Source organism: Erithacus rubecula (assembly GCF_903797595.1).
Source record: "Erithacus rubecula genome assembly, contig: scaffold_560_arrow_ctg1, whole genome shotgun sequence".
Classification (NCBI taxonomy): Eukaryota; Metazoa; Chordata; class Aves; order Passeriformes; family Muscicapidae; genus Erithacus; species Erithacus rubecula.
The window spans coordinates 17885-44214 of NW_027635778.1; the positions used below are offsets into that span (position 1 = coordinate 17885).

Sequence of the window (26330 nt, forward strand, 5' to 3'; positions counted from 1 at the left end):
GAATGTGGGACACTTTCTTGTGGAGATACTGGCAACTGCTCATCATCTCAGAGTAGCTGGGCTACCCTATGAAGGAGAAATCAAAAGAAAATTAGGGCATGCCAACATTTGTGCAGAGTTTGAATTTCATGTCCGGTGCTAAAAAATAGCCATGAGGCAGATTCTGAAGATTATCAAGCCTAGCAGGTCTGGTTTTACTCAAGTAAAAGAGTAAAAATACACTCAAATTGACTCTAGAGATTTTTTTTCTCTGTGAGTCACTGCCCTTTTGGGAGCTTTGCAAACTGAAGCACTTGTAATACAGGGCTATAAAAAAACTACAGACAAGTCTGAAAGCACAACTACAAAAAACCCAAACCACATCAGCTTCTAAGGAGGACAAAACTCATTAATGCTTAAAGCCAATGATGGGAGAAAAATTTTCTTCATTCCCTTCTAACTCAAATCAACACAAGTCAGGTTTACAAAGCTCATGGCACAAATCCAAGATGAAGTGGTAATGAGAATAATAAAGACTACTTCCCAACACTGACACACCAGTGCTTCTGCTCCTCTGCACCTGAACACCTGGTTCTTTTGGATGACAAAAAATCCCTCCACACGGCAATAAATCCTTCAAAGCCTCCAGAGATTAATTGCTACAAGCAGTAAGTCTTTAATCACCTGAAATTCAGTACCAAGATGGACAACAATTTGTGCCAGGGATGCATCCCAGGGCAGATGCACCTGGCTGGTGTGCTGGTGCCAAAGGCCGCAGCTGCCCCGAGCCCCAGGGCTGCAGGAGCCTGGCTGCCCTGGCCAACATCACTGCTCTGGCACAGGCTGGCAGCAGTTCCCAGGGTTTGACACACACACACACACACACTCCTCCCTGCCCTGCTGCCCTGCAAACGCGAGGGGGATGCAGCAGCGCTGCTGCAGCTGAGCCTGAGCAGCTGCACTGCAGGAAGGGAGGGCCCGGCCGGGCCGGACACACCGCGGGGCTCATCTCAGCTCTTCCCCTCACCCCGCCCATCTCCTCCTTTGGCTTCCTATCTCCCCACTTCACATTTACTGTTAAATAATGTCTGTACTATTGACTCTGCAATATGGGCTTGCTTGCACCCAAATTCAGGTAGAGGCTTCTCTTAACAATCAAATATTTACACCACACTTATCCACAGTGAAACTGGGAAAAGCAACACATTAATACCTTCATTGAATTCCCAGGGACCTTACTGCTTCAGCCTCCCCAATTCTCTTCACTGCTTGTTGGAATTGGGCGTCTTCTGCACACAGGTGCTGGGATTCAAGAACTCCAAAATTTGTCTCTTTCTTGAACCTCATGGATGCAGGGGGAAATGGAGCCAACACTTGGAAACAGGTATGGAGGAGATTGGGATGACAAAGCCAGCAGCCAGGAAGAACAGTGGCCACCAGCTGCTGGCTGGATGTGACTGGGCTACTGGTCAATCCTCTGCTTCTTGCTTATCCCAGGACTTGTAAAGCCAGAAGCCAGAGGCCGTTTCTGCAATAATAAAAAAATAATTCATTAATCTATGATCAGGATCAGGTGCTGCTCCCATTCTAAAAAGCAGCATTTTTGAACTGTCAGTGGTTGAACAAAGCACATCTTTCTTAACTGAAAATAGCTGTCAAACTGGATGTCCTGCAGGTAAATATCTGCTCTATTGCCTTCCTAGTTTCACATCTTAGGACTTAGAATGTCTTTCACCAAGTCTACTGCTAAAAGGCTTTGGGATGTAGACAATCCCTTCTCCATCAAAGGCTTCCCCAAATTGAGGAGGTCCAGTAAGTTTTCTCTAGCTCCCAATTCTAGCTTGTACACACCAGGAAAAGACTCAGCGCTTGCTGTCACACACCCACATGTTTTACCAAAGAGACACCTGGCTGTTTTAGGGTTTTACCTGTTAAAGACAAGATCACTGTTTCACTGACACAACCCAGGAGTACAGGGAATGGTGGCTGGTTGGTTGGTTGTGAATTCTTATCAGGGTGAACAAAGACATCAGTCACATGTCAGCAAACTCTTGTGCTTTTAGCTGCAGTTGCCTTTACTGCAGCAGCCACTCCACTCTTTAGACTCAAAAGCTGATGGCTAAAACATTCTTACATTTGTACAAGAGACTTTCACAAGTGGTGACTTATGAGCCCTTCCTTTTTCCTCAGTGCATTTCCATCGTTTGTCAGCTCCTCCCAAGGACCTTCTCAAAGGTGCTGACTCACAAGACACAACACATGGCCACAAGCTCCCCACTCCCACAGCAGATTTCAGGACTGAGGATGGAGTAGAATTGGACAGCCACGCTGTTCCCAGGCAGAACAAAGGAGGAGGAGAGAAATAAAAGCAGAGAAGAGAGAGAAGGAATATCACAATTCTGTAGATGCCAAATTGGTCTGGCTGTGGGATAGTGTAGATCTGGAGTAAACAATGAGAATGAAAGTGAGAGAGAGGGAAAAGAGAGTGAGAGGGCCCCATGTGCCCCACCCTGCTGCAGCCCCTTATGTACAGTCAGCTTTTGACACAGTTTTGTCATGCATGCAGAGCCAGCCCTTTGAGCCCTTCTGCAGGCAATGAGTTGAGGCTGGGGACTGAGCTCAAGTCTCCAGGCAGAGCAGAAAGTTGGCTCAGGACAGTGCTGCTCCAGCCCTGCAGGACCCTCTCTTCTGATCACAACCTTCCTGCCAAAGCAGTCAGAGTGCCTGAGGCACAGAATGCTTAGGCCTGGTCACATCACAGCTTTTGCACCATCAGCAGAGGGCTAAACCTTAATACAAAGTAGGGAATGTTAAAAATGCACCAAATACCTGAGCAGATCTTGCTGGAGCACCTCTCTCAGAAGGCCCTGGAGATGTCACCTGGCTGGTGCTGGTGGGGGTCTGAGATGGAGCTGATTTTCTGTAAGGAGAATCAAAAGTTTCAGGTTACAAGGCCTAAACAGAGACTGTCATAGTTCTTTCCTTGCAGAGAAAACAGACCTTCAGTGTCAGGACTCGAGGAAACAGCATGAAGCTGACTTCAGGGAGCTTTAGGCTGGATATCAGGAAAATGTTCTTGCCCCAGAGGGTACTGGAGCACTGGAACAGGCTCTCCTGGCCAGTGGTCACAGCAGCAGAAGCTCAAGAAGTGTTTGGACAACACTCTTGGGCACTGGGGGTGATTCTTGTGGTGTCCTGTGCAGGGCCAGCATTTGGACTCCATCACCCTGATGGGTTGCTGCTGACTCAGCATATTCTAACAAGCTAGGCTTCATCTCCCAGGATGTTTTCTCTGAAAAGGCTCTTTTCCTTCCTCTAAAGACTGAACTTACCTAGAAAGTATTAACTTCAAATTCTCTCTCTCTATTTCACTGTAGCCAGGCCAATCAGTCTGAAGGGTTTGAAACAGATGCTCCTTCAGACTGAAGGAATTGTCCTTTGGATTCAGGTTGGCTACCTACAGGCAGACATGTAAGAAAAGAAATGCTCAATACGGTTGCTATATGCAAATTACAGGAAACCAATTGGTTCTGAAAAGCTGTTTGTGAGCACCCAGCTGGAACTGAGCAATGTCATTTGGTACAGAGATTAATTATTTCTTTATCCTGTACGTTTGAAGCCATATTAAATTTTCTCCATTTGGAAACAAACAAGGAGCTCTATTCATATCTAGCTAGTGTTCCTTTGAAAACAACACCTCATCTTAGAGATGAGGAATGCGATAGTTGAGTCTTGTAATTAAGGGATGAATATTATGTCTATGTTCAGGGAAGTTTTATTGATATATAGTTATGTGTTTGGGATTTGTTGTTTGTTGTTCTCCCCATAGCCCCCTTCCCCCAGGGAGTTGCCAGGGGCAGCCTTGGTAGTCGGACATGCAGAGGGAGGGCGTGTACCTGTGCCCCTTGCATGGGGTATCTGGCAGGAGGGAAGGCTTGCTACTCTCACCAACACCCAGTGGGCTGTCCTTGTTTGGTTATTCAGTCCTTTTGTTGTGTTTTGTTAAGGTTTTGAATACACCTTTGAAATTTTTAAAAGAGAGTTTCTTATCTCACTGTGCTATGATGTGTAAGGAGAGGTGGTGAGGCCCAGAGTGCCTCTACATGTGGCTGAGCCAGGGTTCATTCCAGCCAAGTCCTGCCATGAGAAGGCAGTGCACATGGCTTGCTGTATTCCTTTGAAAACCAATGAGGTTCATATCTTCCTCAAGACTAATACAAAATCTACTCTAAAAGGTAAAATGGGGTAGTAAAACCTGAGGACCATGAATATCAAACGTGCTGATTCAGAGTTTGTCACCTGACACCTGTTCAGAGTTCCATAGAAAAGCCCACAGGAAAAGTCTCCATGAATTTGACCCCTACAACACATTTAATAATTCATCAACACACCACCACCATCTCTCAAAATTTAGCCTTTTTCTTTCTTTCAAAACACGATAAATACTGCTAATTTGGGTCTGTTCTGATGTCTGTCTCCCCCCAGCTTCAAAAAATACAAAAATAACAAATATACCCAGAATACTGAATCCATGTCTTAAAAGCAGAACTAAGGTTGCATTGGAAGAGAAGCAAGTATGTTTATACCAGATCTCAGCAAGCTCAGGCTGCTCATTTTAGATTTATATAAGATGAACCCCCACTTGCTCTGATGTCCAGAAAAGCCTGAGCAAGGCATTTCAGGGTGGAGAGCTCCTCACACAGCCCCTTCAGAATTCAAAGCAGTACCTTGAACCACTTCATAGCTCATGCAGGAAATTGCCTCCAAGGAAATCTCCTTAAACTTTGCAATGGAATAGGAGAAAATGTTCTCATTTTTTACTTTCTGAAGAGCTGATCTTTGAAATTTTATAATCAACTTGAAATCTAAATGTATTACTTCAGTTGGGATGGCAGAACATGGCTCATTAAATTGTGAATTTGTGTCTTTTGGGTGAAAAACCCTGCCACTGCCCTGAGCAAGCACAGCAACGAACTTCACTGGTTCAGGGAATGAGTTCTTAAATGTCAATGTGGGATCAACTGAAATTGTATCCATGTTGAATCTGACTCCCTTGACTATGTTCCATAACACTTTATTCCTAGCTAAAGAGGAAATATTCCTGCTTGGTACATTAATGCTTGCATAATCCTACTACAGCCTATGCGGACAGGGAATTTTAAAAAGGAAGGAAGGAGCTACTGCATCTTTCAGAGGGTGTGCATCTTATGAATGGCTGCGAGAAAGAAACACTAGTGGAAGTTAATTGAAAGGAGTACTGGAAAAGTCTCTAATTTAAACAGATGAGAGAGCAGTAAAATGATGAACAGCAGAATACAGTGCTGGAGGAATTGCTGGCACAAGCTCCACCATCGCACCTGCTGAAGGATCTTTCCAAGGGAATCCTTGTCCTTTTGCCTGACTCCATCTCTCTGCAGGCGGGCAAGTAACTCTGGCTCCTTGTAATCCCTCAGAGCAAGTAAATGCATCACCCTGTCCCTGTAGGGTCGGCCATAAACAGCAGCGCAGCCACTCCAGTCGATGTCTGCAAGTCTCACAGGCATCATCCTCTTCTTCTCTGGCACAGAACCTGAATTGTTTCCTTGGCCTCCTCTGACCTCTGCTTTGTCTCCTAAAGTCAGGGAAAATCAGAATAAAATAGCTCAAATTGCAGATTTGGGAAGGCACGCAAGTTGATTCCAGATAATGTACCAAGACCCCGAACCTCTATTTCTTTGTCATTGACAGATCTGTAAGAATCCAGACAGTAAAGCATTAAAAGATACAGTCATTAAAAGGTGGTAAAGGAGAGATACTGGATGGGTGTTTTTTGTGAAAAATTCTTTATATGCATGGTGCTTTTATATGATTCCCGCAGTCTGAAAACTCAAGCATTGATCTGTGTCAAGAATGACATGCACAGTGGGATTAAGTGCACCCTCAGCAAGGTTGCCAGCACCAGAGGCGTGGGATGCCATGCAGAGGGACCAGGAAAAGCTTGGGAAGTGGGGCCCTGGGAACCTCATCAGATTCAAGAAGGCCAAGTGCAAAGTTCTGAATCTTTGGATTTGGGACAGCCCCTGGCACAATGAAATGCTTGGGGCATGAGGTGGGGAGGACTTGGAGGTGCTGGTGGATGTGAGGCTGGATAGGAGAAAAAACCACAGAGATAATCAGTAAAAAATGAAAAGGAGGCATGTCTGAAAGTGGTCCATCAGCTTTGCACTTTGATTGTGTGAATCCTGTTCTGCCTGGGTCCTGAGGTCTCTGGGCATCTCTTTGACTTTGCTCATGGCAAGTATTTTATCAAAATCCAAAGGATGGGATTTTTTCACCCTGTCCAATTCCGTTTTCTCACCTTTGGACTTGGGAGTCTTCCCCTGCAACCTGGCAGGCACTGGGATTCCAGAAGGAGTCTGAATTTTATCTTTTTCTTGTACCTCAGGGGTGCAGATGGAAATGGAGCTGACACTTCGAGGCAGGTTCAAAGCTGAACAGGAGGTGGAAGGAAGGAGCAAGGACGAAGGAGAGTGGCCAGCAGCTGCTGGCTGGACATCACTGGTCTGTTGGTTGACCCTCTGCTTCTTGCTCATCACAGGGCTGTACAAATCAGAAGCCAGAGGGCGTTTCTGCAAAGATGATTAGAATTAGCTTTGCTCCCATTCTGAAAAAGCTGCATTTCTGAGCTGGCAATGGTTGGAAACACATCTTTGTTACCTAAAACAGCCTGTCAAACAAGGAGGTGCTGCAGCTAACTCATTCCTACTTTCTCACCTGACTGTTCAGCAAGTCCTACTCCCACTCTGTAGCTAAAAGGCTTTGGGACAAAGACACTGCCTTCAGCAGCTCTGTCAAAGGCTTGTCCAAGCTGGGGAGCTCAGGCTAGTTTCATTATCTCCCTGTTTCTGCTCAGACACACCAGGAGCACACTCAGCTCTGGCTGTCACACACCCACACCATTCACTGCAGCAGCCCCAAAAGCCGCCGGGGCAGCGCTGATCCCAGCGTGTCCAGGGCAGAGATGGGAACAGCAGAGAGCAGCCCCAGCCTGGCTGCAGCTCTCACTGCTGCTGTTCTCCAGAGCAAACCCTGCCTCACCCTGAGCCTCTTCCCTCCCGAGCAGCCACTGCTCCCACCCATGCACATCAGCAGCTCAGAGCAGGAGTGCCAGGCGTGGCTCTGTGCCAGCCTGCTGACAGAAATCCTGTGGGGATGGACCCAGGTGGGAAGAGGATGCTGGGGCTGCAGCATTTCCTGCTCTGGCTGCAACAGAGCTAGGGAAAAACAGAGCTGTGTCCTCCATGAAATTCTTTCATGTATATAGAGTATACCTTTTATGCACTCTATGCCAAGCTTCTTTCAAGGGGTTTGCCTTGCTGTCTTGTATTGGGAAGAAAACAGGCCCCCTCTTGATTTTAAGCCTAAAAAGTCAGAGGTATTCCCTGATGATTCAGAGCCCCCTCCTCAAACATGGGATGCCCTGAGTCAGAATGGGCATAAATGCTGCCCAGGGCAGAGAAACTAAATTACTACAAATACATCACTACTGTAATTTGTCCTTCTTCTAGGCTTCCCTAAGATTTCTATTCAAACAGTAGCACTGGGATGTCCATGCATGTTTTAGGTACTAGAGCTTCAGGATCATCAAGAGCCCTTCACAGACACAGCCAGGTACCAAAACCACGTACCCACCTTTCCTTAGCAGAGCTTCCTATGCACCATGAGAAGCAACACACGTGTGCAAGCTGTTGCAGGCTTTGAAAAGCTAACAGTGTATTACAAAATATCTTGAAAAGCATGCAGGAATCCTATTAGAAGTACACGCTTCAGGTTTTGATGATAGAAACACAACAGTACTGCTTCATATCACAGCTTTGACACCAAAAGCAAGTGGGATAATACATAATACATACTAGGCAATGTTTCAAAAATCGACAAAGTACCTGAGCAGTCCTCAGTGGAGTATCTCTCTCAGAAGGTCCCAGAGATGATGTTTGGCTGGTGCTGGTGGCATTCTGAGATGGAGCAGTTTTTCTGTAAGGAGGGCCCAGTATTTCAGGTTGCAAGGCAAAAATATCAGTAGTCATAGTTCTTTCCTCACCAGGAAAACAGACCTTCATTTCCCAGAGGGTTTTCTGAAATGATTGTGGTACTGACTGAACTTACTGGAAAAGGTTCACCGCCAACATCTGTCTATCACTCTCACTGTAGCCAGGCCAATCTTGCTGAATGTCTTTAAAGAAATGTTCCTTCAGACTGTAAGAATTCTCATTGGCATCCAGGTTGGCTACCTGTGGCAGACATTTAAAACAGAAATGTTCATTACACCTAAGTGCAGACTCCAGATGTAAAAGTGGTAGTGCAAGGCTAAAGCAAAGCTGAAGAGAAAGTCATGCACCAGTTTTCAAGGACTTTTTTTCCATGTGAAGAACAAGCAGCTGTCATGTAAGAGGCAATGGTATTCAACTAGTGTAGTCCATTTGGGCTGTAGAAATTGGGATGTAAGTAAGTCCAAACTGCTGCAAGCATAGAGGAAATGTGGGCTATGAAAACTTCACCCTGCACTAAGTATCCAGGTTTTTTGTTCTTTATGGCAGCTTTGAGAGTCAAAGTACACTATGCCAGAACTCTCAATCTTCACCATTTGAAATACACAGAGAGGCCAGTTTTTTCTTCTCTGTTTCCTTTTCTTTTGAGTAAGACCTGAAGAGCACCATCTCCATGGGCAAATCCATATTTTTCCACCCTCAGGGGACACCTGCTGCCCTCTTGTTTCACCCAGCTACGTTGCCATGGCAGAGCACAGCCTGGGCTTGTGATGGGGCATGTTTTCATCATCCCATGAAACACCACATGGCATTTGTCTCCTCAAACAGAGCTCCTTTTCTTTCTAAAATGCCTGCTCAGAGGAAACTACAGCTTCCTATGGAAGAGCTGTAGGTGATAATCTAGTTAGAGCTACACTTCAAATGCTTAAAAGTAACAAAGATAACCAGAATCAGGAATTCACTTCTTAAAAGCAGAACTAAGGTTGTGTTGGAGAAGAAGAAAGGCTATGCCTATAAGAACTCTGAAAGTTCATGCTACTAGTTTCTTCATATACAGCAAAAAAATTACACCATCTCCCTATGAAGTTAAGGAAATGTGAATAATAGTTTTCAGGATGTAGTGCTCTTCACACAGCCCTTTCAGAATGCAAACTAGTACCTTGTGGCACTTGAAGCTTCAAACAAAGAGCTACACCTCCAAAATCTCCTTAAACATCGACAACAATAAAGGAAGAGGAGAAATTTTTTTCAATGTTTACCCTCCAAGGAGCTGAGTGTTGGAATTGTATATACAACCTGAAGTACAAATGGGCTACATGCATTAGGATGGCAGAACATGGCTCACATTAAATTGTGAATGTTTTCAGGGTTAAAAAACCCTGTCCCTGCCCTTGGCAAACACAACAATAAACCTCACAGGTTTAAGGAAGGAGTTCTTAAAAGTCATTGTGAGATCAACTGAAACTATCCATGTTGAATTTGACTCCCTGCACTGGGTTCCAAAATACTTTTTTCCTAGCTGAAGTGAAAATATTCCTACTTGTTATGTTAATCCTTGCATAATTCAGCAGCAACCTATGGGGACGGGGAATATTTCCAAAGGAAGGAAAGAGCCACTGCATCCTTTGATCAGTGTGAATCGTATGAATGGCTGTGATAAAGAAGTACCAGTGGAACTGAAAGGAGAACTGGGAAAGTTACTGAATAATAATAAAAGCCAAGGAAGGTGATGACTCAATCGACACGACAGCAAAGAAACCCTGTGCTCAAAGTTGGGCCACCACCTCTATCATGTAGGATTTGCCTGGAACACCCTTCCCTGGAAGGCAATCCCCACAGATCCCAGCAGAAGGCAAGTACCATTGAGAGGCCACCTCCTCCACTCTAATGAAATACTGCCCTATGCAGTTTCCAAAATTGTCTCCTCAGATATTTTTCTCAGGAAATTTTAAGTACCGCAACAAACAGTTTCACCCAATTGAGAATTTCACCCTCTGAAGTTATTCCATGAACCAGTCAAAAAGTGCAAGGAAAAGAGAGAGGCTGAAATAAGGCGTAAGAAGCAACAACATTACAAAGGATTTATCTTTGACAGTTATTCCAACAAAACAACAACAATGCCTCAAAACTTTTAAAGGTTTTTTTTCTCTCCTAACATGGGCTTTCAGTTGGGGGGAAACTGGGGAATGTTAATGAAAAATTTAAACAAGGAGCATTTCCTAAGCCTCTCATGAGTTTCTAATTGAAACCCTGAAGTAAGACAGCTAAGAGTTAGCACTGCCAGCACCAACTCCAGGATCTCACCTCCTGAAGGATCTTTCCAAGGGATTCCTCGTCCTTTTCCACAACTCCCTCTCTCTGCAAGCAGGCAAGTAGCTCTGGCTTCTTGTAATTCTTCAGAGCCAGTAAATGAATCACCCTGTCTCTGACTGGGCATTCAGAAAGGGTACTGCAAGGTCTCGGGAAGAATTTTGCAGGGTTCGTGGGCATAGTTCTCTTCCTCTCAGGCACAAGATCTGCAGTGCTCTGTGGGGCTTTCCTGAGCTCTGGTATTTTAACTTCAGGAACGGAAAAACAGAAAAAGAATTGTCAAATGGGACTTGGGACAAAACAAGGGAGTTGATTCAAAAGGACTGTTAAACTCTATTTGTTCAGCTTTTGTGGATCAGTAAGAATCCGTAGAGTAAAGCATTAGGAAGAAATAGTCATTAAAAAATCTTGTACTGGAGTGGCACTGGAGGGGAGGTTTTTACAAAAACCTCTTTTTATGCATGGTGCCTTTCTATGATATTCCCAGTTTGTAAGCTCAAGCATTGAGCTATGTCAAGAATGACATGGACAGTGGGATTAAGTGCACTCTCAGCAAATTTGCCAGCACCAGAGGCATGGGATGCCATCCAGAGGGACATGGAGAACCTTGAGAAGTGACCCTTGGCAACCTCATTGGATTTAACAAGGACAAATGCAAAGTGCTGCCTCTTTGGGTCTAGGACATGCCCTGGGCACCAAGGCAGGCCAGGGATGAAGGTGGGGAGGGCTTGGGGGCTCTGGTGGATTAGAGGCTGGGCATGAGCTGCCAACATGTGCTGGCAGCCCAGAAAGGCAACCGTGTCCTGGGCTGCATCAGGAGAAGTGTGGCCAGCAGGTCAAGGGAGGGGATGTGGCACACCAGGCACTGTTCTGAAACCAGGAGCTCATGCCTGGTAGCTGATGGCGACTTCATGAGTGTTGGTGAGAAATCTGGGTGCTTTGTCCCTTCCATCAGACACAGAGACTGACCTTTCTTTGCACGTTCCTTCAGCCTTTCAATGTAGGTCAAATTGTTAATGCCTTTCTCCACTTCCTGTTCCTTGGACCATGCCTCTCTGATATTTGCCTGCAAACCTAATTGCACAAACATCACACAGTTACATTCTTTAGGACACTGAAAGCTTGCCAGTTGTTGAATGAAGGCACTACTAATGTTTTGAGAAGTTAAATACAATGTATAGAAAGTTCCCACAGCATTCAAACAAAACACCTCCTAAAACCATACACCTGCATGACTTCTAAAAATATTACCTGAAACCATAACCAAGCATTAACCTGAAAATTAGAAAAGAATCCTTCACAAAGAGAGTGGTCAGGCATTGGGACTGTCTCCCCACAAGACTGCACCAAGTCCACCATAGCTTGGGAAGCATTTGGGCAAGGTCTACAGGAATGTGGTGGGATTGCTGGGGAGGGAGGTAGACTTGCATATCCTTGTGGATCCATTTCAGCTCAGCATATTCTCTGATTCTGTCACAAAGCCCAATCCCTAAGTGCTACTGCATGGAGCATGTTGCAAGGGCACCCTGTACCCTACCAGCAACCAGATCTGAATTTCTCAGTGCCAACCCAAAACAAAACTTGCCAGCCCAAGTTCCACAATTATCTCACTACTTCCAGTTCTCAATCCCCATCAATGAATGTAAAATATTCCCTTAGGATCTATGTAAACCACCACCAGCAATCACACAAATCATCATTCGCATGTGAAACAGAACATCCCCAGCGAGAAATTTGTGAATTTAATTTTGTCTCTCCAAAAAGCCATGATGCTGCTGCCTTAAAATGCTCTGCACTAAGCTAATGCAGAGCAAGAGCTGCACTTCCAGTGGCAGGGATGTCCCTGGAGGCAGGGGACTGCAGCCACAGCCAGGTGAGAGCCCGTTTTCCTCAGGGCAGCTGCTGTGCCTAGTTCAGCTCAGTGCTGCAAGCAGCACCACTGAGTGCCTGCAAGGGGAATATCCACCTCATGTCAGCCTGGAGCCAGGCTCCCTGGGGAAACAGCACTCAGAACAGATTAATAACAAATGGCACTTAAGCTCATTGTGCTTTGCAGACAGTTATGGAATCCGTGGGAAAGATGACATCATTACTTTTCTTTCACTTTCCTTGAAAAGAACCCAAAACAATTATTTATTAATGGCAACAGTTATTATTAATGACCAAGACAAAACTAAGCAAAATTCCATTTTGATTTTATGAACTTCTACATGGGAATTCCTCAAGGTCATTTTCTTGTCAATTTCCAATTAAGTTTAAAGGATAAGCACAGTGCCTACGTACTCCAAAGTCCGGTTGCAAAACCAACACATTGGGTGCAAACGCAGCTTAAGTGCATTGGGTGGTCCAAACCTGGATCTCAGTGCCCAAAACTCCAAACCAGTCAAGCTGTATGGGAACAAGGAAGGACTGGCAGGCTTTCCAAGAGGAAAACAGGCCAATGGCTGAATGCAGTGACAAGAGATTGCAAGGTTGACCTGAGGGCAAACCACCTACAGCTGAGATCTCTGAATATATCTCCTGTCCCAAAAATATGTTGCAAAAATGAATTACCAAGTTGAACATTTTACAGACATTGAACAAAATATGGAAAGCAACCCTACCTCCAAGTGGGTTATACAATTTGACAACCTGCACACTTCCAATGTGCGACGCCTCAGTGGTGTTTGGCTAAAAGGAAAAAAGAAATGTTCTGTAAATCCTTCAGCCAACACTCAATTCCTGGTGATTCACCAGGATTTAATTTTAAACAACAGCTCTATTTAAAAAGTTTTGCTGTCCCATCAATACAAACAGCTGCTCTGACACAATTCTCCCTCTGACAGCAGCTGGCTACAAAGCTGCCCTGAGACAGCGACCGTTGCTTAGCCTCCAATGCAGCCAAGTGTTCAAACAGCAAGTCATCCTTTCCCAATTGCTGGAATTTCATAGGCCTGGGCTTCCCTTGAAATCAAGTGCCTGAGTACAATAGAACTGGCCAGAGCTCAGCTGACAAACCAGGTGAGAGTGGTTCCCAAAATGATCACAAAGTCAGGGCAGCACCCGAGGCTGAGATTTATTTGGTACTAAGGAAATACATGCTGGAGTGAGCTCCAACAAGAATTTCAAGTGCAAAAAAAATTTTTACTCTAACAGGGGGCAAACCCCTTTCTCTTTCCTCAGCTTTAGATGCAATTATTTGTGTAGAGTTGAAGTGGAACCAGTTTATCTCAGGTTACTCGGATGTAACAAAATTTGGGTTCATGCTTGGATTACTTATGCAGGTTTTCATGGCTTGTTTAGCCTACGTTTTCTCCTGAAAAATGAATTTAATTAACTTTGGAATTAATTGTTTAATTAATCATAAGCAGTACATTTATTATAAGCAGTGTATTCATCTTAAGCTTTGTAATATTTCACCTTTGAAAGTAGGTAGCTAGGTGTCTTTTGGCCATCTATTACCAGAGCTGGATTGTTAGATGCCCAAAACTTTTTGTTTTGCTGAGCTAACACTGATAACCTTCAAGGAACAAAGCCTGAGGCTGTAAAAGGCTGGACACCTGGAATACAGACTTGCTAGCCCTACAAGAATATGTTGAGGTGGCCAGAAGACAAAGAAGAAACTAAGAAAGACATTTCAGCCTCAGAGCTCAAAAAAACTTGTCTGGGGAAAAAAAAAACCCCGACTGAAAAACATAGACTTATTAACATGAGAGAAGAGACATCAATATCCAAAACAATATAGAATACTAAGTAATAGATAAAGAGAATGATTCCTTTGAGAACCAATGAACAGGAATTTCTGTGTTTTCTGAAAATGTATCAGTTAGTGGAAAAGTTTAGAAAGTGGTGTGCATGTGGCTGGAGTTCTTCACCATGCACCAAAGCTGGGAATAAAAAAATGCCTAATCCTAATACTAAAAAATTACTCTTCCAGAGTTTCATTTCTCCTTACAATTTTGGTGACACTGGTATAAGTATGGAACAAGGAGAAATCCATGCATTTTGACAAAAGCCATTGCCAGAAATGTATTCATGTATTGACTGAATGTCACAGCCTGGGGAAGCTCCGACTTCCCCTGGCAGCTGCTCAGTGTCATCCCTGGGAGTCGCTTCCCCCGGGGCTGCCTCAAAGGGGCCGTGGGGCACCAGTGGGGCCCAGCCCTGCCCAGCTGGTCCCGCAGGGTCAGCAGCACCTGGCACCAGCACCATGGCCAAGCCCCAGCCAGTGTCACCCCCAGAGCCCGACACCCGCCCCTCACCTCTCGGTGCTGGCCCCTCTGGGTCCCCCTGAGGGGCATGGCAGCGGCCGTGGGGGCTCTGTGGGATGCAGTGCGGGTTGGGGCCCTGCGGGACACAGTGGATCGTGCCCAGGCCCGCAGCTCCGCCATCCCGCCCTGCCTCGGCTGATCCCGCTGCCACACAGCCTCTGATCCTGCAGCAAAACCTGGAAAATGTACAATATTTGTCAGGAAAATGTGTTCCTTCTTGTTTGTGGCTGTCAAGTCTCATTAGCAAAAAACAGAGTTTTTTCCATGAAACAAGCAGCCAACAAGCTCTAAGTGATGGCCAGGCCTTGGAAAGGCAGGTCACTTGTTGGCTGAATTGCCTTATTAATGTGTAGGGCTTGGTAGGCTTCAGTGACCTCAGACCTAGGGAAGGTTAGCAAGGCTTGGGAAGACAAATGCAGCTTGGATGGAGGCCACAAAGAATGTAGAATTGATGGGCACAAGGATACTTGGCAAGACAAGGCACAAACTAATAAAGACAACACAGCAACTGTGCAGAATCAGCTCAGGCTGGGTAAAAGGTCATTCCAGCAGGGGCAGACCATGGCCACCAACTCAAGAAACCTCTCCCTAAGACAAAGAGACTGAGCATGCAGACTAATTAGCAGGAGAAGTGAGAAGATTGTTACCCTACAGCAGACAGAATACTAATCATGAACAGAACAGGCTAACCTGCAGTCAATGAACATGAAGAGCTTTGCTGGCTAAAATGTATAAATACTAAAGCATTGTGATATTTGTGATGCTGGCTTTGTGAATTTGCCACTGAGCCCCCCATTTCTGCACAGAACTGTAAATATTTACCTCCACTCAGTGGGTGGATCAGCCTCTTGAGCACCGTGTGTGAGATCCAACCGATCTGGAGCAGCGCTCGCTGCACGCTCTGACACCTCCGCTCTCGCTGCAGCCGCGGAAGGGTCTGACCCGTCCTGCCTGTGCTGGGGACAATGGCCACGTGTCCTTGGAAATGGGGAGTTCCATGTTCCAGGCTGGCTGTGATGTCACTGAGGAGCCGGATGGGACACACCCAGGGCAGAGGGAATTCCCAATGGGCACAGGTGGGAATGCCCTGCCCAGTTCCACAACTGACTCAGCTCATTTCCAGCTGCACAAAGGGACGCTCCAGCCACCCCAGGTGCTGCAGCTGTGCAAACCAGGGCTAATTAAGTGTTTCTGCACAAAAGTGCTGTACTTGGCTGTCTGCGGGATGAAGGTGCAGCTTAACACCCCTCACTAGGGCAGCAAGGGGCAGCCCTCCCAGCACTGGTCCATCCTGCCGTGGGCCAGTCAGTCTGTGAGGCTTTGAGCACATACATGCTCACTCAAATAGCATCTCTTTGACAAAAGCCCCAAGACCTTTCCTCATCCCAGTCTCCTAAAGGGATACTAGCCAGCAGCATGCCCAAGCCCCCACAGACTCTGCAGGATGAGCTGACATGGAAGAGCCAGCACTGACCCTGAACACAATTGCAGGCTGATAGTTGTGCTGACTGCAGGTGGCCATCGAAGTTATTGACACATCTGGAAAAAGTTTTATAGTCAGCTTCTCATCGTTTTACTTCCATTTCCTCCATACCCAAGCTTACTCCTTATTTCAGTCAGCTGGCACCAAAAAAACTCTTGTTCAGTCATTACAGGGAGAGGGAATAAAAGCATGTCATTGAAAATGTGCTGAATATGACCATCCAAAGTTCCTTTTCCATATCACAAAACCTTGTCTTTGTGTAAAAGACCATGTCCATTCCAGACCATGTCTCATCTCCTGGCTGCCACACTCACAAGGGCAGGGTAATTTGTGGAATAGAAAGGAAGAAAGCAATTTGTCAAACATCAGAGCCCAGATCTATAAGAGAACTATGTGTCTCTTTAGGAATAACTGGATGGTGTTGCTTATGGATTGGCATTTATGGACTTTTGGAAAGTTACTTCTACGAGCCATCAAAGGAATCCAAGGAGGAAATTCACTGGACTACGGAATGTTCAACAGCCTTTCGATATCTTAAAAAGACATTGATGACAACCCCTGCTCTGGAGTTGCCAGATTTGGCTGAACTCTTTGCACTGTTCATCCATGAGCACCTTCACCTTGCACAGTAGCTCCACACTCCAGACTGGGAATGTAGGAAAGAAGCCAGTGGAAAAGAGCATATTCCTCAAAAAACAACTAAACTATGCACTTGAGGGTTGGCCAGTTCACCTCAGAGCAGCAGCCACCATGGTCCTTATTGTTAGAATGGGCTTGACAATGAATGGGAAAAAATGACAGTTTCTGTGCCACACATGCTTATGTCTGTTTTAGAGCAAAAAGGAGGTCACTGCTTATCCCTGAGCAAAACAGTAAAGTAACAGGTGGTACTCCTAGAATGAAAGACGTGGTAATAAAGACAGCTACTACCTTGTACCCTGCTATGTTCCTCAACCCTTCTACACAGAATCATGATCCCCAAGGAAGTATGGAATTTTTGGGAGTGTCCAGTTCCCTGCTAAAGTGGCAATAATGCACTGCAAAGCTCACCAGTACAGACAAACATCCAGAAACATCAGAAACCTAGTAGAAGACAAAACTGATAGAGAGGTGGCAGGACAAAGCATCTTGTTGCCAGTTCTATCCAAAGTTGTGAACCTTTCCAAGTCAGTCAAAGAACACCCTAATGAAAAAAATCACTTAGGAAAATCCTTGAATGTCTGATATAGTTGTGAAGGGTGGTGGCTAACAAAAAACCAACAAGTTAGGGTGTCCAAAGAAATAATGAGACAATCTATAGAAGACAAATATAAAGAAACCCATGGGGTGTTGAGGATTCGGTAGATGATTAGGAAAGGCAGCTACTTGGTGTTAGACTGACAGGAACTGTGACAAGTGAAAATATAAAATCTACTTGCAGAGCAATGCACAGTTTTACAAAACACTGCCATTAGAGATTGCAAAAAAAAAAAAAAAAAAAAAAAAAAAAAAGAGAAAGTTCTAAAATACTATCCAAGGAAGAAATGGGCATTCACAGGTCCATTTGACGCTTCCCAAATATCTTCCCCCCTCAGTCATTTTTCTATCCTTTTGCACAAAAAGTTTTTGTCATTGCTGGCCACACCTCTACCCTCTTAGCTGAATATATTAATGACAGGAAACAGGAAAAAGACTGGGCTTCAAAGTTCCCCTAGATCTGTACAAGAATCAACATCTGTGTCTCTCTAGAAAGACTGGTTGCATCAGAGTATTTTTGAGAGAACTACAAAATAGAGTTTCCATAGGGATACAAGCAAACAATTTCTCTTTCAAATCTGCTGAAATATCTTGTCTCCAACACTTGTAAATGTGTTTTACAAAACACTTGCCAAGATCTCGATATTCCTTGGCTCAGTGACAAATTGAAACCAAGATCTACAGGCAGTCCTGGGAGGTGCTTCAGCTGACAGCTTAGAGCAGCCCATCTGCATTCCTCTGTAACCCTCCAAAACAAGGTGATTTGGGAATGGTGTTGTCCAAACTTCCACACCTTCGACCACTCAAGGCAAAGATCTTAAATTAACAAATGTCTTGGGTTCCAATGCCAGGTGTTACCAAGGGTATGTATTCTATCTTCATCTGTTAAAACCAGGTGGGGCAGTTGTCACCATCGGGTCAGACGTGACATTCACACACACACACAGTTGATCAGAAGAACAGTGGTGTCTTTTGCTCTTTACTCTGAGTGTTCTCCACTTTATACGCTCGTAACAATGCCTGATCTTAAGTCATTGACTACATCACAATAGCTTATTATATTCATTGGTGCAAAGCAATTAGTGTCAATATATTTGTCAAATTTTTGCAGAAAATTAATAAGGCACATATGCACAATTACTTTTGCACGTAGTCAAACTACCAAAATCTTTCAAGTATTTTTTGAAACTAGTTTCCATGCCAATGGCCACATCTTCTTCCTTACTATGGATACACTTGGAATTCTTCAATTGTTGTTTCTTCTACTAACTCTGTTCGACTTACAGGCGAGATGTCAAGCCCCTGCATAGATATTTTAATGTGACATAGGGAAAACTGCTGCAAAATGCCAGTCATTAAATGACCATTACATCTGAGGTAGATGTTGATCCAGCAGCGTCACGCCTCACTCATGGTCTGTAAAGGATGCCTGTGATTCACCAGCAGAACACAATTTACCCACTTCCCAAAAATCTCTACAGACCTAGTCAAAGTACAGACTGCAAATCTGTTGCTTGCAAGCATCTCTTGAAAGACATCTCAAATTTGCTTTTCACAGGATTCATCTGTAAATCAGCAATATATTACATAGAGATTTCTATAAGCTAGCACTTGCACAGACCCACATAAACTAATGTTCTAGTTTGCATTTTTTCTTTTGCAAGGAAGAAATGAATCAGTTATGCAAATCAGTTATTGCAAGGACCTTATTTCAAGCAACTTCCTTTAGAGCAGACAAAAACCAAGCAGTGGCTGATGTTTAGTATTGACACACTGTCACACCGATGCAAAGGTCGGATGCCCCTGTGTGAACACACATTTCCATGGGAGCGAGCCCGGGCTCTCTCTCCCTCGCCCTGAGCTCCGGCGCCAGGCCGGCCGGGCGGCTCTGCCCTCTGCGGGCCTGGGCCGGGCCGGCCGGGGGGCTCTGCCATGGGGCCGCGCCCCTTCTCGGCATCTCGCCGGGCCCCGTCCCGGCACAGCCGGGTCCCCCTGCCCTCAGCACGGCCAGAGCGGGCCCGTGGCTGGGCTGCAATGCTGCTGCTGCTGCTGCTGAGTCTCACAGGAGCCGCCGGGCAGGGCAGGGCAGGGCAGCCATCGCCCCGCGGATGTGCCGCAGCGCTGGCCTGGCTGCTGAGATCCCGGCCTCCTCCAGCGCGGCTGCCGGAGAATCCTCCAGCAAACAGCTCCGGCCGGACCCGGCTGGGATCTCATGGCCCTCTGCAGGCCTCGGGCAAAATATTGACTCTTTCACTGCACAGATGAGGCTTGCAGACCTTCCATTCTCTCTGGAGTGAGAGAAAAGTGACAGACACACAGAAACAAAACAACATGAAGACACCAAGGTCAGTGAAATAGAAGTTCCAAGATGGGAGGGATTGAGGACATGCCTCACTCTTGGACTGAAATTCTCTTGTAAGCTATGGAGAATATATAATTGCTACATTAGACACTTTTTCCTGTGTAACTCATGAAATGCATTTTGGGCAGATGAAGCCTTCTCACCACAGCCATGAGCAGAAGCACCAGTGCTGAAGTAAGCAGGTGTTGAAGTAGCTGTGATCCCAAGAGAATTTTGAACAGAGAGAGAGAGAGGAGTGAAGAAGATCCTTTGCCCCCAGGGAAGAAGAAGAAGACCTCTCTTCCATGAGATGGAGATGATCTCCAATTTAGATGAAGAGAACATTTACTCAAACAGTTTCATCCTTAAAAATAGTACCCCGTAAGTTTGACACGGCCCATAAATTCAGCTGTGGGAAGGATGTGAAAAGATGGGAGGGACTTTGCGATTGGAGATTTCCCAGGATGTTGGTATTTGTGGAAGTTGAAGTCAGAAGAGAACTGTTTTCTTGTGGAGAAGTCTCCATAGACTGACAGGAGAGACTCATCTCCCTAAGTGATCTGAAGAAAGAATACTCTAGAGGTGACAAACTGACTGAATTGTTTCTCTATGTTGTCAGTGGAAAAGAAAAGAGAGTATGGGGAGGAGGGAGGAGAAGTGTTCAAGAGGCTTTATTCTGATTGTTCTTATTATTTCCTTTAGTTTCTGTTAATAAAGTTTTGATTTATACCCTTTCCTTTGTACCTCTGAGCCTGCTTTGCCTTCCCTCCTAACCCTATCTCACAGCAGGAAATTAGTAGACAATTCTAGTGGATGTGCAGGCAATTTGGCCAGCACTAGAACCCACCACAATTGGTGCATTGGCTGGAAATTTTAAATTGGTAAACTAAAACTACTATATGAAATTGGTGTTACTGCTGGTTGGAAGTGAAACCACCACAACTATTTGAGCATTTTCACACCACAGCTCACAAGAACAGCTCAATTCTGATGGCCCTGACTCAGATGTACTGCAGCCTAAAGCATAAAGGAAAAGTCACTGCAGACAAATTTTACTCAAATGTTGAGATTCAAATAAATAAAAATAAGTCACCTGAAATTGGAAACAGTAAAAATTAGAAGGAAGCAAGAAATGGAGATCCTTGATGCACCAACTTCATGTCAACTGGTGACATGGGCTATGTCACCCCTCTGCTGTGGATGAGCTTTCCCCGGGTGAAGGACCCCACAGCAGGGCTGGTCTGCACACTGGAGAACGGATGCTCACTGAGCCTCTCGCCAGAGGCTCCCAACACACACCCAAAGCTTCTCCCTGCCCACCCTTTGGTGCGAGGCTCTGTGCCAGCCTGGCAGCTGACAGCCTTGTGGCTCTTGTCTCCTCCCCAAAGGTGCTAAGCTTGTGCCTTGTGAGTGTTCCCAACTCCTGAGTTTTATCTTATCTTCATCAGTGAACAGTCCAGGGCCTCACCCCAAAGACCTGTTCAGGATATGGTGGCATTCTGTGCAGCTGTTGTAATCCAGTTCTAAAAGTCATTCAAGAAAATGTTTAAGTCAAAACTTATAACATTTCAGTCTCTGATACACAATGAGAAAGAAAAGAATCTTTCAGATTAGTTGAGGTTTCAGAAAATGCATTTATTTACAATCCTACTCTGTAATCCTCTACAATCCTACTCCATATTCCTACTCTATAATCCTACTCCACAATCCTACTCTAGAATTCTAAACAGGGTGTGGAGCAAATGTCCCCTGCAGACCAGCCAGGATGACTGCTCCTGCAGTGGATGTGCTCAGAAAAAAACAGCATTTTTGTGCATTACTAACTCTTCTGCTGAGAAGTGTGAGTAAAGAGCCTCTCTTTTTTCTTCGCTGTTTGTTTCAAGTCCTGCCACAAGCAGCTTTGCTTTTGCAGGCAAGAAATGCAGTGCAGACAGGCTCCAGGGAAACATTTAAAGAGGCAGGGTAGAGAACAGCAAACAAAATACAAAAGATGGAGTGAGAATACAACATCAGGACTTAAGAGTACAGGAATAGAGAAGAGTTCTTTTCAAAGAGGTTGAGCTAACCTAAATGTAGCATTCCTATCAAAATGAACAATAGAAGGAATTGTAGAAGTACTACCAGTCATTAAACCAAGACCAGAGTGAAATCAGCCCCACAGTCACTCAATTCCCCTGAAGCATTTTGTCTCCAATGACTGGTGACAAATCAGGGGATAAAGGAACTGCTAGGAAGCCAAGGAGGAAATGAAAGTTTCATCCCTCCCACAATCCCCCAAGTGAAGAGTGCACAGTAGTGACTTTGTGCCCTCCTGTTCCAACAAGAATCTTAGGTGGATGATCATCAGGTGGAAGGAAGGAAGATGCCACCTTCCTTCCCCACTCTGTTGGCTTCCTGTTTCTGGCCCCTCTCTCCTCAGGATTTCTGTTATCAGGGGCTCTGTCCTCAAAGTCCCTGTGTCCTTTGATCAAGAAAAATCTCAGGTGGACTGCAGGCCTAGGAGGAGGCCAGCGTGCCAATGCCCAGAGTGTTTCTAGGAGACTGCACTTCTCCTTCTGCCGCAGCTCCTCCTGCGAGTTATGCAGGAAAAACATCAGCTTCCCATTCAGCTGCTCCTCTTGCACGTGCACACCAGCTCCACACGGACACTGAAGGTCCTTGCTGCCATCTGCCCTGCGCTGTTCAGCTCTAGTGGAAGGCGTGCCCTGGCGGGGGATTCAGTGGGACCAGCATGCGCTACAGCCCATCCTACTCCCGGGGACTCCAACCCTCAAAGGCACTGCCCAGCCCAATGGCTTCCTGAGGCACCGGGTAGAGAGCATTGCTGTCCACAAAGACACGCGTGAAGCTCTCCATCAGCTCAGCTGTCACTGAGCAACCTCTCCCCAGGTCCTCCACAGGCCACTGTATGTTATCTACTAAACGGATGCTTTCCTTATTCCCAACATCTCAAGTGTCTTCTCTGTCTTTGATTCTACCACTGCTGCTTTCTTCCTTGTCACCATCACTGCCTGCTTTTTCACTGGCAGCCATGTTACTTTGTTCAGCTTCTTTTCTGTCTTCATTCTTGTTTCCTTCCACATTTACACCACCCTCTTTTTCATCCTTGTTTCTATCATTGTCATCCTCTTTTATAACTTCCTTATTTTCTTCCTCAGTTGCAGCAAAACCACTACGGCCTACTTCATTCCCAGGATCACTGCTATCTTCCTGCTCAGTCCAATCACTGTTTCTTTGTTCGATGGCATCACTGCTTTCCTGCACCTTCACATCTGTGTATTCTTCCTTTCCATCTACATCATCTTCACCTTCATTTACATCATCACTGTTGCCTGTCTTCATATTTGCACCATAGGATTTTTCTTCATTTCCATCTCCTTCTTCTTCCTTTCCAGTGTCCTTGTCTTGCTCCACCTGTACATCCTTGTTTCCACCTTCATTTGCTTCATCTAGGCCTTCCATATTTCCAGCAACATTGCCATATTTGTCTTCATTTACATCATCATTGTTCCTCACTGTCATATTTGCACCATGGGACTTTTCTTAATTTCCATCTCCTTCTTCTTCCTTTCCAGCATCCTTGTCACGCTCCACCTGCACATCCTTGTTTTCTCCTTCATTTGCTTCATCTAGACCTTCTGTATTGCCAGCAACATTTCCAGGTTCATCTTCATTTCCTTCAGCAGTACTGTCTCCTGGCACATTCCCAGCACTCCATCCTTCATCTTTCTTTAAGTCATGGCCATTGTCACTCTTAACATCACTGTCTTCCTTCATCTTCGCATCACTGTTGCCTTCAATAGCATCATTGTCATCTCCTTCATTTGTAGCAGCCACAGGACTTCCTTCTCTGTCATGTCTGCTGCTGCTGTTGTCTGCCTCCACATCAATGTCACATCAGTGTTTTCTCCGCCTTCCTTTGGATGAACAGTGTCTTCTTCCTGTTCTTTTCCCCTCATGTCTGCTAAGGTCTTGCAGGAGCACTGTCCTTGCCACTGCTGCTGGCCTCATGGCTCCTTCTCCTGCAGCTAAAGCACAGGCCCAAGAGGAGCAGGACTGCAGCAAGAGCCCAGAATGGCCACTGGTGCAGAGCACCAAAGAGCACGGCTCCCAGCCCTGGTCCTGCTGCTCCGGGGGCCCCTGCTCCAGCTCCTGCAGCAGCCGAGCCTCTCGCGGTGCAGCAGCTCCTGGCAATCCTGCATTCGCCGGTGCGTGGCCTCATCCAGCCCATCCCCGGTGCTGGGGGTACTGCATCAGGCTTTGCACGAGCATGGAGAGCAATGGCAATAGAGCCGTGGTCTGCAGGAGGACACGCAGCAGGGGTTCAGAGGGGCCGCAGTGGAGACAGGCAGTGAGGGCAGGAGCCGCAGGGACGTGGCACAGGAAGGAGAGGCCCTGGCAGCTGGCAGGCAGCAAGGCCGCCCCGCTGCCCCAGCAAGCACCGTGCCCTGAGCAAGGCGCTCCCGCCAGGGGCTGGGCCCCGGCTGCAGGGCAGAACACACGGCCCGGGGCCGGCGCTGCTGCCCCAGCCCTCCTCCAGCCCCGTCTCCTCACTGCGTGTGCACTCACTGCTTGCCCAGGCTCTGCCGAGGCAGCGGCACCCGCTGGGGCCTTTTCCAGCTGCCCCATGGTGACTCGGCCCCTGTGCTGTCACAGCCCCGAGCGCGGCACAGCCCAGCCCTGCCCGCCGGCCCCAGCCCGGGCAGGGAGCTCAGCATGGCCCTGGGCACCCAGAGCCCCAACAGACACCAAGGGCAGACCCATCCCTCGGCAGTCTGGGAACCCCAGAGCTCCCCTCTACAGAGCAGGCACAAGTGCCCTGCCACACAACCCTTGTCAAATAGAAATTTGGGTGACGTGACCCATGGATGTTCTCAGTATACAGGTGTAGGATTTTATTTAATACCGGAGAGAGACATTTTTCTTCTTATTATTAGTTATACTTACTGCTTTGGGGCAGGATGTCAGGTAGGCTAAGGTTTTATTACACATGTAGTGAGGAATCTTTCTGAAAGAAATCCAGGTTGCTTGGATGATACACAGGAAGATTAAATACCATCCTAAAAAGGCCAAATAAGTTAATTACAAAATTTCAGGGTCTTGAATAACCTCCTTGCTCTCAAACTGTAGGTTCAATACTGTGCAAAATTCTGGTACAGTCAGGATTTTGTTCAGAAAGTAGAATGTCTGCCTTTTTCAAATTTGTGCAGAGGTGTACCTCTGTCCCTTCCACCCTCTTCAAAATTGTCTCCCTTAAACAGAGTTAGCCAATCTCTCTGATAAAGGAACTTCTGTCTGTTTCTGCTGTCTCTTTGTCTATTTATCTTCAAAGGACTGTGAGTACAGGAGAGATGATACTCAGCCCTTCTTTGGGGAACTCATCTATAAATGGAACTGCAGGAATGGAGAGGGAGGAAAGGGAAACAGGATGTGACTCAAGTACCTGCATGGTGACCACAGATGTCCACTGCTAGACAGACACTGATGTGAGGCAGATCATGCCTTCCCATTAGTGCCCAAAAAGAGAACAGTGTTGCCATTTCTGAAACTGCTCTGGATTGCATTTGCTTAACAGACGTCATTAGTAAAAGTAGTTAAAGAAAGAGTTTTGAACCCTCTCCCAAACTGATGCCACTTATCACGTATCTTCCTCACATTCTTCTAGGAATGTTTTTGATGTTGTCCCATCCTTCTTTTTGCAGGGGAGCAAAAATTCTTTGCCAAGTATCATTCTCTCTGATTTGTTTCTTCTCATCTTTTGAGATTTAATAAAGTGAACATTCAGCAGAAGAGTTTTGTATTTTTTGAACAAAATTCTTCTTTGATCCAATTGAGGCCCTTCTGTGACAATGAAAAAACAAAAACTGTTGTGAGCTGCAGTTTACACTGTTAAGAGGTTAATGTGGGTCAGTTCTCCAAGGTTATTCTTAGTTCAACTGCTGTATAAACTGTTGATGTCAGTGACTGGAGGCTGCTCTCCAGGACTTTATATATATGATAATTATATGACAGAAAATGCAACATATAGTTGCATCTGACCTCCAAGTTCAGCAGCTTAAAAAAGCAAAAAAAAAATTGTCTGTAAGAAATTTGCTGGTTTTCCCATTCCTAAATGCCTTCACATTTCTATTTAGTTTAGTGCATATACAAGAGACTTGCCTCACCTGGTCGGCAGTGCCCATCCATCTTCAAGCTAGGGTATATTTTAAGTGTCAATGATCAGTGCCTCCAGAAAGCATTTTTGAGGCAAAATAGGCAAAGGCTTTTGCATCATTATACAATCATCCAGTACTAGTATCTTCACTTTCACATAAACACATCATGTTTTTCCACAAAGGAATCTGAGATAGATTTTTCTGAGAAATAACCAACCAAACCAAATAACAATAACAAACCAATCAAAAATTAATTAAATAACAATCAAGGAAAAAACACCCCTTCCTCACTCAGCACATGTTCCTTGATTTCTATAAGTATTCAGATTTACAGCTGCTGATAGTACCACAAGAACAGGTTTTTTTCTGGTTTTACTTCCTCTTCCAGCAAAGCAAGCACAGCTGCAACATGCCAACTCACTTCTAGGCTCTCTTATACATCACCAGTTTACTACATTTCAACCAGTCATAGTTGTGCAACACCCCATCAGGGTACTGGGATTACTGCAGTGTCCCAGACAGTTAGTGAGGCTCAAGGAGCTGAACAAT

The 26330-nt window shown here is 45.6% G+C and overlaps 1 protein-coding gene and 1 pseudogene across 2 annotated transcripts; both read right to left on the reverse strand.

The window, feature by feature from the left end:
• Nucleotides 1–1123: 1123 nt before the first annotated feature.
• On the reverse strand, nucleotides 1124–14642 carry LOC306816397 (uncharacterized protein). Its single transcript, XM_079332839.1, has 9 exons — nucleotides 14558–14642; nucleotides 12920–12986; nucleotides 11286–11390; nucleotides 10311–10564; nucleotides 6317–6587; nucleotides 5337–5590; nucleotides 3312–3436; nucleotides 2809–2899; nucleotides 1124–1507 (listed from the first exon to the last, which is right to left on the reverse strand). The coding sequence occupies exons 1-9, from the start codon at nucleotides 14594–14596 to the stop codon at nucleotides 1442–1444; spliced, it is 1272 nt and encodes a 423-aa protein (XP_079188965.1). The 5' UTR covers nucleotides 14597–14642; the 3' UTR covers nucleotides 1124–1441.
• A 4702-nt stretch (nucleotides 14643–19344) lies between these two features.
• On the reverse strand, nucleotides 19345–23492 carry LOC306816396 (annotated as a pseudogene). The gene is made up of 2 exons: nucleotides 22009–23492; nucleotides 19345–19573 (listed from the first exon to the last, which is right to left on the reverse strand). The product of its transcript is annotated as an uncharacterized misc_RNA (transcript).
• Between the last annotated feature and the right edge of the window lie 2838 nt (nucleotides 23493–26330).